This window comes from Pelmatolapia mariae, linkage group LG16_19 (genome assembly GCF_036321145.2).
Source record: "Pelmatolapia mariae isolate MD_Pm_ZW linkage group LG16_19, Pm_UMD_F_2, whole genome shotgun sequence".
NCBI lineage: Eukaryota > Metazoa > Chordata > Actinopteri > Cichliformes > Cichlidae > Pelmatolapia > Pelmatolapia mariae.
In genome coordinates, this window is record NC_086241.1 from 10,986,026 (window position 1) to 10,997,246 (window position 11,221).

Here is an 11,221-nt window from a genome sequence, read left to right on the forward strand (position 1 = left end):
TGATGGTACTGCTCGCAAGCTCATTGAGAGCACGCTGTCCTTGCTAGGAACAGATGACGGCAGATTCCTCTTCTCCCGACAGTTGCCGGTGAGAGCTGGCCTCACCAACTCCCCGCTGCTGGCCGCGAAGAATTACCACTCACTTGCAGAAGAAGTGGATCGCATTCTCCTGGCTACCAGGAGCTTTGGCATTCAGGCGATAGTTCCCGAATCACCGACGGCATCTCCTGCACCACCACCGATTCTCCCGGGGGCCTCCAAGTCATCGATGGTGGCTGGGATCGCGGCACCGCGGCACCGCGTAAAAGGGCTGTGTCTTTACCATCAGCATGACAGCGCCGTGCCGCCTTTGCAGGGAAACGAGCCAGCGCTCCGTAGCGGCCGCGACCGCTGGCGATAAGGAAAGGCTACTCTTTATAGAGGACTCACGCTCGGGGACATGTTTTCTGGTTGACTCCGGCTCCCAGAAGAGCTTCAGGATCTCTCATGTTGTCTTTGCATACCTCCACAATGGTATATTACTTAATCTTAAAAAACAAATTGGAGATTTCCTGCGTACCACCAGAGAGAGCCCAAGTACCACTAGTGGTACGCGTACCACAGTTTGGGAAAGACTAGTCTAATGTGAACAACATATGAGTTTGTGAGATCTCTGTTTTTATTTACATTTTACAGTGTCCAAAGGGGGTTGAAATTTATTCTGCCAACATTTCCGCTGCGTTCAAAGTTTTGCCACTCCAAAATTGAGTATCAGTAAATTCAAATTCAGTTCTGAAACCGTTAAGAAATGTTATAATTTTTGAAGGAAGCATACATAAATATACAAAAAACAGTCAGACATGTTTGTCAAAGGAGAGAATTTCATTGTTGCTAACCTAACCCTCAAGTTCAGCCCCACTCCACTTCATGTCTCCTCCTTTATGCTGCAGCTATAAATATTTACAGATCGTCTCATTCAACTGGGAGGAAAGCAGCTGAGTAAAATGTTATGTGTAATTTATTAACATCTAATGAAAGTTTAAGTTTGAATATTGTATAAAAGTGCTTGCTGTTTGTTCTTTGATTAATCTGCTCATTTATTAACAGGTGGCTGAGAAAGAATATGTCATAATGAGGTAACATGTATTTGTAAAACAGTATTTAAAGAACTGAATTTTTTTTTAATCTGGTCAAATACTCTTTTTCATATCGACAAGGATCATTCATAACATTATTATTGAATTGTGTTTTTCACTGTGGGATATTGTGTAGAAAATGGAAAACTCCAGTGAGATAGTGTCATTTGTGCTGGCTGCTTATGGAAATGTTGGGGAGTTAAAATACCTGTATTTTGTAATAATATTGTTCTGGTACCTCTCTATATGTGTGGCCAACACAGTCCTTATTGTGGTCATACGTGTGGACATACAGCTGCATGAGCCAATGTATATACTGCTTTGTAACTTATGTGTGAACCAGATAAATGTCAGCGCATCACTGTATCCTCTTTTGCTCTCACAGATGTTTTCAGACAGCCATGAAGTGACCCTGCCGTGGTGTTTTCTGCACATGTCTTGCATGTACATAAGTGGACCTGCTGAGTTTTGCAGTTTAGCAGCCATGGCCTATGACAGATATATCTCAATCTGTCATCCATTACGCTATAATGTCATTATGAAAACAGAGAGAGTGTTTCTCATGATTCTGTTTGTGTGGATATATTCATTCCTTAGTGTAATACTATCATTCTCATTTATCTTCAGTTTGAAATTTTGCGGAACTATTATTGAAAATGTGTATTGTAACCACAGATTAATACTTAGACTTTCATGTTTGGTTTCAGTCCATAGCTTTTTATCTGATATATTCTTTCTGTTTGTGAGCTTTTTCATACCATTCACTCTCATTTCAGTGTCTTATGTTAAGATTTTGGCAGTTTGTCGAAAAACATCCACAGAAAACAAGCAGAAAGCTGTGACTACTTGCATCCCTCAGATCATCTCTGTGTCAAACCTCTTTGTTGGCTCAATTTTTCAGTGTATCGATTCTAGTGTTATAGTTGCTCGTCTACCAGTCCGTATAATTTTATCTATATATCTTTTCATTTGTCAACCAATGCTGACTCCATTTCTCTATGGATTTAATTTGCCCAAGATAAGGCAATCATGTAAAAAGCTTTTGTTTAAGAAAAAATCAATAGCTTTGTTCACCAAGAGACTTTTCTAGGGAATCTCTGCTCTGTGGGAAACTATCCACAATCATGTTATAGTCTGTAAACATAAAGAAAAGAACATCTTTTGATGCGATATTTATTTACAATAGGCCAGTGTCATTTGGTGCATGTGATGTTTTTTTTTTTTTCTTTTATGGGGAGGGGGGACACTTTCCACTTTGTTCCTGGGATGTGTGTGATGCTCACAAACAAAACAATGTATTAAACACATGGGTATGAATACAGTGATATTTTTCTTAAGAAGAATTTATTTAGAATAAACAATCAGACTGATTTCACAGCTTAACCCTCTATTCAATACCGTTACCCTTGACAATTAAGATAAGGAACATTTTTCTTTTGCAGAGTTTTTTCATTTGGGAATAGCTTTTGATCCTCTTTACAAATAATCTCTAAGGTTATGAATGTTGAATAACTACATAAAAATAGTTCTGCTTATTGTAAGCTTGATATAGACATATGCCTTATGGGGATACAGCTTACATATTGTAATAACAGCTCTAAACACCAACACTGCACTTTATTAGACTTGAATCGTGATATACTTGCGATTTAACCACATCAGCTCAACACAAAAATATGTTGCATCCTTTAAATGACCAGGTCAGCAACAAAGGTTATAGTGAAGCCACAGTTACACAAAGGCATAAGATGTGTGTCTGCAAGTATTAACTAAATATTTATGTGTGCTACAACATGGACATAATAGGAAATGTGGTTAGGTGAAATTGACCTTTTAATAACCTTATCACTGTAGTCTGTTAACCAGCAAACTAGTCTATGCTGGAAACTAGCAGTTTTCCCTTTATCAACCTAAATTAAATGCTAGCATTAGTATTTGTTGCCATCAGTCAAAAAGGTCTGAGGCTAAAACTAGGGTCTAAAGTAAAGGTATCTGTAAAACACGAGTCATTATTATATAATTTATGAGACTCCCAAATTATTCTTTCCTGTTTATACCTGTTAAGGCAGACTGAACGGACTCAGGTGTGGACTCAGGGAGAAAATGCATTGAAGATTTATTTACAAACACCAAGTGAGTTATATACAAATGTGGGGGAGTCAGGGGTTCCAGGCAATGTTCCCTCTAAGCTGCGCACGTGCGCAATTGCGCACTGCTGGCACAGTCTCTGCGCACAGAAAATCTGCGTTGCGCACAAAAAAAAAACTGACAGTACCTGAATTGAAATTAAAATTAATACTTTAACAATTCTGTTTTGCAGTGTGAGTCAGTAAGTGATTGGCTGCTCCCGTATGGGATCAGAACGATGCCACCTTATCCAATAGACCAGCCAATAATGCGATTCACATTCGTATATACGCAGCTAATCAACGTCGTTGACAGGCTATGACAGCGTCTTTATGTGCCGACACCGGTGTTTTAGCTGGCAAAGCGACGTGGCTGATGTGGAGTGAAGCCACGTAAATGACAACGTGTAAAACCATTGGAGATGTGAGCAGGACAGACGGAACAATTGACGGGAAAAGTGTGGACTTCATATCAGTTTTTAAATTGTGTTGATAGGCCACGTAAAACCAGAGTTGTGATATAAAAAAAATGCAATGTTTGGTTTTCTTCCTGAATACTATCGTTGTTTATATTTACTGCGGGAAGAAACGGTAAAAACGGCGTTTTATAAGAAAAAAAGCTCGAAAGCACTCTCCGCCTGTCAGCAAAAACAAAACCCCCCGCCTCCCCTTTCCTATTCGTCCAAAAAAGTACCATGTCGACCAATCAAAAAATGATATGGCAACGTGGCATCTAGTTGTTAAGAAACGGGGGGAAGTTTTAGGAGTGACGGCGGTGTTTTGAGATGTGAGAGATTTGAGACGTTTAGCGCAAACCTTGTGTAGTTAGTGTGAAGTGTAGTCAATAGTTTTGTTAGCAATGAGCAATGAGACGACTGCTGGATGTTACAGGTGTTACAGGAGTGATACATCCTGCTGTCAGGCCTGCAGGTATCAGGCTGTTGTTCTCCTTTATCTCATAGTGGACAGAAATTATTTTTTGGAGTGGCACAAATAATTTGTGTGGCATCAGATTTGATGCAGAACAGCTGATTGTTCTGTAAATAGTTTGAAATGTTTATTTAAAAACGCCTTGGCTGCATTTAAAAAAATAGCTGCAAAAAACGTTGTTGTTTGCATAACTCAGTTACTTTTTTGAAGAAGTAACTATATAATTAATTGCCCACCATTGGTCATTATATACTATATTTTGCAGACAGAGAGTTACAGGACTCTCTCCCAGACCACAGACTCATAATACAAGTCAGAGCTTTATAAAAAAAGAAAAGAAAGAAAGTTGTGTTTTCGAAATTGGAGTTCAAGTTATTTTTACTTCCAATAGTGTTAACATACTACACAGGTCAATGACTAGGTTTTTTTTTACATTTTCATTGTAAATGGGCGAAAGCAGTTAATTAAAGGTAGTCTAACATAAATGTAACTGCTGTAATTTGATTTGATTTTAATAAACTATTTAACTTGGATGGATTCGATGCTGGCGTGACCACAGTGCACACGTCTGATGTCGCTCACAGTGGTGCAAGGGATCACTCAGGGAGTTTGTGTGTTCGCTCAGACACATAAAAAATTAGAGGGAACATTGGTTCCAGGGATCCACAGAAAGGGGGGTAGAGGGACATCACACTTGACCGTTGATCCACACACCACGCTCCACTTCTGACACACCACGCCACTCTGCCAAACACTCATGCTCAGGAATCCAGGGGAGAGAAACAAGGATAGGTCCAAGAAATCTATACACAATAAACAGACGATGAGATCAGAACCTGGAAATCAAAGGAAAACACGAGAGAAGGTTAGAGCTGGGGCTACACTAATGTGAGTTGTACAACAATCCTGCGACGAGAAGCTCTGAGCCACTGCCTTAACCTCCTAAGACCCGAACTCTTAGGAGGTTAAGGCATAATAATTTCTCTTTGATATTTCGGCATATTGGGGCCCGATGAACTTGAAAACAAAGAATCACCAGATTATTTTTTTTACCTTATTTTTGTTTTTAAGAAAAATAAGAGCCACATATGAGGATATTTGTTTAAAATTTTGATAGAACAGTAACAGTATAATGTCCTCGTAAGTGGATATCAGGCCCTTGTAGAGCAAAATTGAGTATTTTGGTCTAAATAACCCAAAATGTGATGTCCACATATGTGGAGTACCAGGATAACAATCCACGGGTGAGTGATTGCTTGCAGGTGCGTGGGCCAAAGGCAGGCCCATGAATGTAACTGAACTGTTTATCAGAGGAAAAATGATTTTTTTTGGGGACACTCAAGCCAAGATTAGCTGTGACAATGTTAGTTTATGACCAGCTGTTGCTGTTTAGCCAGCTCTTGTCAGCTGTCCAGAGACAGGAGGGTCGCATGTGTGATCAGCTGACGATAAATCAACATGTTTTTGCATGTTTTCATGTGTCAGAGCCCTGATTTATTTCAGGAGGTGAAGCTTGATGTGAGAACGAAGAAGTCAGTGTGTTATTAAGATGCCAAATGCCAGTCTCTTTCATTTCTCTGTTGACGATGACCACTTTGCTGATGATAAAACATAGATATGATCTTTCATTTCTTGAGTCTGAAGGTGCAGGCACCAACTTAAATAATGCATACAACTTCGCCTCCACCTTTGGCATGCTACATATGTCACTGGCAGGGCTGGACTGGGACAAAAAATTAGCCCAGGCATTTTGACTGGAGACCAGCCCACCAGGTATTATAGGAAAAGCCATAAAGCCTTTGAATAAAAACAAACACTGTTGTGACAGTGATGTACACCGTCTTGTTGGTATATATGTATGATTTCTATAGATTTTACATCAGATGACCCCTTTGGTTTAAAGATTCGTATAATTATTTATTAAAAGTTAGACATTTTAAATGAGAATAAGAAAGTAAAGTATTTCTTTGTGCCCCCCCCCCCCCCCCCCCTTCCCTGTTAATGCCCTACCGCCCTCCCCCCGCCCCCGTGGCAAAACTTTGCTAGCCTGCACAGTTACCAGCTGTCCGCTACTTAGAAAAGGATCCTGGTGTTATTTATCTCTCAGAAACAGTTCATAACTTCCCTTCTACTCATTCATGTCACCTGAAAGGTAAACCTGTTTCTCCATCACTTGTTCAGCTCTGATGATTCAATAAGGACATGTCCTGTTTTCATGGATATCATGACCAGCAGCTTTTAAAGCTGTGGGTCCAGCAAACATCAGCTGATACTAAAAAGTAATATTAAATCAATTCTAACCACATCTTATCAAGCTTAAACGTGTTGCTGTTGTTTACGCGACATCCCCTGGTTTCCTCTTTCTGGCGCAAAGTGGGCGACAAACAAAGACGAGAGACGGGACTTGCGACAGAAAAGCCGATCAGCTGATCATTGATCAGTTTCATGATTGAAGTAGCAACAGGAGAGGGAGAGGGGAGAATGAGAGAAGAAGAGACAGCTGACAGCGTAAAGACGCAGAATAACTCCAGCTTTGTGTCTTTTTTTTTTTCATTCTAACTGAAGTACGGGACAAATCGCGTTCCTTCTCACCTCGGATGTATTGTAATAAGTCTAGCCCAGTGTCGATCATGACCAATTGGCCAATCCACCACCTTTCATTGTTTATGGGGGGGGGGGGCATGACCGCTTCCACAAACCACAAACTCATTCCTATGTATTTTTAAGAATTATAAGTTTGGAGAATGCATTTGTTTGCTGGTAGGTGTACTTACACATGACTGTATCTGTATTTATGATTACAGTATCCTTTTTCTATGAAATAAATTCAAAATTACTGACTGTACCTTTAAAATAAAACATATTAACAAACTGCATGTATAATTCCACTGGCGCTATTGTCATTTAACACTCTACTGACTACTCATACATGCATTCAGCAGCTGTGGCCACCAGAGGTCAGTACTACACCTGGCATTGGAAACCTGAGTACTGGGATAGAGGTAGTTCCTCTAAGCTGCCTGCTGGATAGTTTGAGAACAGCTCCTCAGGAGGTAAATCACACCGTACTCACAACATTTGCAGTACTGTGGCATTTTTAATATACAAGAGTGGACCATTCATTTTCTGCTTAATGGCATCACAGTGTTGCCTGTACATCTTTGTTAGTGTTTGTAAAGTTATGCCCATGCAAGAAAAGTATTTTCTCTGTCAGCCCTAAGTGTCTACATGATAAGTGAATGTAATAAAAGCTGAGCTGGCTGCTGGGCAGTTTAAGGATTGCTGAAATAGGGAGTAAATCTCTGCATCGCTTAGGACAGTGTTTGTTCTTGTGGAATTTTTAATATATATTATACAAGTCTGGATCTTTAAAGTCCTGCTTAATGGCATCACATATTAACTGTTTATGTTTGATAATGTTCTGAAAGTAAGACCCATGCACTAAAGGCCTCTTTCAGGAATTTTATGATTTATTTAAAAATAATGGCAAAAGGAACCAGCTGGAACAAACTACCTCCTCAACAACACAGCATAATTCACATCTCCCAAAGAAAGTCTTCTTTCTTTCTGTTTTTGTTTTTTTTTCTTGTTTGTTTGGTTGTTTTTTGTTGTTGTTGTTTTTTTTTTTATTCTGTGGTAGCTGGGATACAAACAACAAAATCACCATTTGCCATTTCATCACAGGGAAGTTTTGTGTTTCTGCAGCAATATAAAGAGTAAAAATAGTTCCAAAAAGTAATTTTTAGTGGCTGAATTTTATGTTTAATTCATTTCTGACTCCAGTGTGAAGTCCAGTGTGCCGGCTCAAATCTGAGTATCAAGCATGAATTTTGTTTGCTATTTGTCTAATGTATAACAATATAAGTTTTAGGTATAAACAAGTTTTTAACAGATTTCTAAAAATATTTGTCTTTTTTTGCTTTTATGACAGGTGGTCTGATAAATTTGTTAAGCACTGTATCTTGATTCATTACCTCTTCAGACACTTTCACACAGACCAGCAAACAGTTCTGCTGCATCCAGTTCAGATGCATTTTTTCATATGAAGGGCATGTTTCTCTCGATGTTGATACTTGCATTCCCAGTGTTTATTTAGTCTGCATATCATTATGTTAGCATCAGCCAGCTTTTCCCAGTAGATAACACTCCTGGGCTGAGACTACTGATGCAGTGAATGAATGACCTGATGCAGCTTTATGTATTTTGTAATAATAATATATGCTTTCCACAAACCCTAAGACCCAACAACTAGCCTTCTCATTTGAGAACCACTGACTAATATAATGCTTTCTGTCCCTGAGAGGGTTTCGAGATGGCTGGGAGACGTGATTCCCATTACAACCTTACTGATGTCAGCAGATATTTCTCCCCATCTTGCCTGAGAACGAACCATTGTGTCCTTCTGTTTGTTTGCATTAAGAATAAACACAAATTAATACAGATTGTTTAGAAATTCAGGATGTAAGAATATTTATATTTGGTCGGAAAGTTATGTTGCTCTGTTTGAGAGTCTGGACTGTTGCCATGCACATACAAACAAGCCATGCATCAAGTTCAACAAAAATTGAGTGTAAACACACTCAATTAGAATAACTTTCTCTTGTATGATTAAAGCAGCTAACTCTACCTCAGTGCTGTATTTAGGATATTTTTTAAGTGCAAATTATCATTAATCTTTGTAACTTTTGTTGCCCACTAGTTCACCAGATTCCTCATGTATATGTTTCCTAATCTACATAAACTAATGCCCATACAGCTAACTTTATTATGGCGCTTTAGTATTTAAGTTAGTGAAGGCATACCTTGGCTGAGCTGATCAAAAATGACTTAAAAATATCCACGTAAAGTGTGAGAACCATCTACTTGTGCTGCTGACATTTGTTTAACAATACACGCGACTCACAGTTTGACAAAACAACCCAAACTCAAGCCCGACTTTGACTGATTTCCAGGGTCAAAGACTGTAAGAGCTACTACATGCCCTTATTTGGTAAAATATGTTGTCATAACATGTTATGAACATTGACTGATTTAAGTATATTATTGTGTCATGCATACACAATACGTCCAGCCTGAAAAGGCTTACAGCAACATAATACCAGAGCCAGAGTAGCACCATAACTTACAAATACTGAACAAATAATCCAACCTGAGATCTTTCCCAAGCTTCAGAAACAAAGGCCGCTGACTTATAAACACCAAAATTATTAAACAAACATTTCATTCAGTACATCAAAATATTTCTGGAGATTTTAACAGACACCTTGCGGATTATATATGTTCTTTTCTCATTATAATAACAACAAGACAGAATAAAATGTCATTTGTTTGTTCACTTAAAGACCTTTGACTTATGAATCGCTTTGAAGTCACAGATTGAAGTGCTGTACTTTTACTTTACACTAAATAAACTTTCTGTTTGTAGATGTGAGATATTGAATATATTTTACATCACCATTTTGGGGAAGTGTCTGCCTCGAGGCCTATGCAGCAGTAAATCCTGCTTCTCCAGTTTGGGGTAGCCATGGTTCAGAGTTAAGCACTACAATGCAGTGACTGCAAATGCTATAACAAAGGGGTTTCATTATTCCAACAACAGTGGCCAAGTCCTGTAAGAAAAAAAACTATGAAAAATTGTAGAAGAATTAAATAACTATGAAAAATTCATGATAGGAATTCTTCTGATGTAAACAAACTTCACTAGGTTTGAGTCACTGAAAGTGAAAATGACAAAATTGTTAGTTGGCTCTATTTTTCATGATATGCTATTAGGTCAGTTCTAATACCACAAGTTTTTAATTTAAACCAGAAATGAATAAAATACATTTTGATTCTTTTAGCAGCAAGAAATGTGCAATGCAAAGATCCTGGTGCCCTACAGTGTTAAATATTTAAACAGGTTTGGTTGTGGCCAGAACTCTTTTAGGAATTCTTACATGTAAATTCTTTAAGTAGTCTTTAATAATAGTTCGCCAGGCTTCTTGAAGGACACTCAAAGTTCTTAGTAAAAAGATTTAAAGAAACCATATTGAGTAGTATATTAAACAAAAGGGCACTGAGATAGCTGTACCACACAATTTTTATTTTTTTCAATGCGATGCCCTATGATATCACAGTGATGCCATAACAAGCTTATGTCATCATATTGTAATAAAAACAGGCTGAAGTCAGCATGTTATAATAAAAACATCATGAAACATCAAAGTTTTACTATAGTCCTTGCCTTCTGGGGAGTTGCGCTCTTTAAATGTTCTTGTTCCATCAGTTTTGGCATGAAGCTGAAATGCAGCCCCAAACTGTGACAGAGCCTCCACCGTCTTTAATAAGATGGCCGCAGACACTCACTGTCATCCCTCTTTACTGAACTCCTCTGCACATACAGAGTGATAAACCCAAATTTGAAATTTTGGGTTCAAATCATCACTCCATAACTACCATTGCTGCTTATTTTCAGTCCAGCTCTTGTGTAATGTACCACATTTCAGTCTTTTGTCCTTGCTTCTGTTCCTAAAGAGTAGCTTCTTGACAACCAGCCTTTCACAGAGACCATTTAATAAGCCTTTAGAAAATAGTAGCTGAATCAGCTTTGGCATTATATTTGTATATTCAACTAAAGAGGTGGAAACAAATGATGTGCTTTTATGACAGGATCCTAGTAACAAAGTGTCTGACGATACAATTAAATGTCGATTCTCTGGCAAGTTTTCTTGTTATGGGTAAACACATCATTAGGCGTCTTTTTTGAGTGATTCATAGTTTTAAATGGCTAAACAAACTAAAAGCACATTGCTCTGAAAAATGAGTGAAAACACAGACAATGTCCAAAGAAAAACTTCACAAAACCTGGAGAACTAAAACCACCCAAATGCACTTTAAAAAATGACAAAAAAAAAAAAAAAAGTCTGGCTTCTTGGAAGAAAAATGAAGAAATGAGCAATGGCTTAAGACTTTTGCAAATGTGGTAAAATTCTGATAAATAACTGATAAAACTCCACGTCCCACCTATACTGATATCTGTCTCTAAATGAAAGACCTCTTTATAGACTATTT

General features: G+C 38.2%; 1 protein-coding gene across 1 annotated transcript; it reads left to right on the forward strand.

Moving 5' to 3' along the window:
• The first annotated feature begins 1,254 nt into the window (after positions 1 to 1,254).
• Positions 1,255 to 2,205, forward strand: LOC134644065 (olfactory receptor 10A6-like). The gene has a single exon (XM_063496740.1). The coding sequence runs from the start codon at positions 1,255 to 1,257 to the stop codon at positions 2,203 to 2,205; it is 951 nt and encodes a 316-aa protein (XP_063352810.1).
• The last annotated feature ends 9,016 nt before the right edge of the window (positions 2,206 to 11,221 follow it).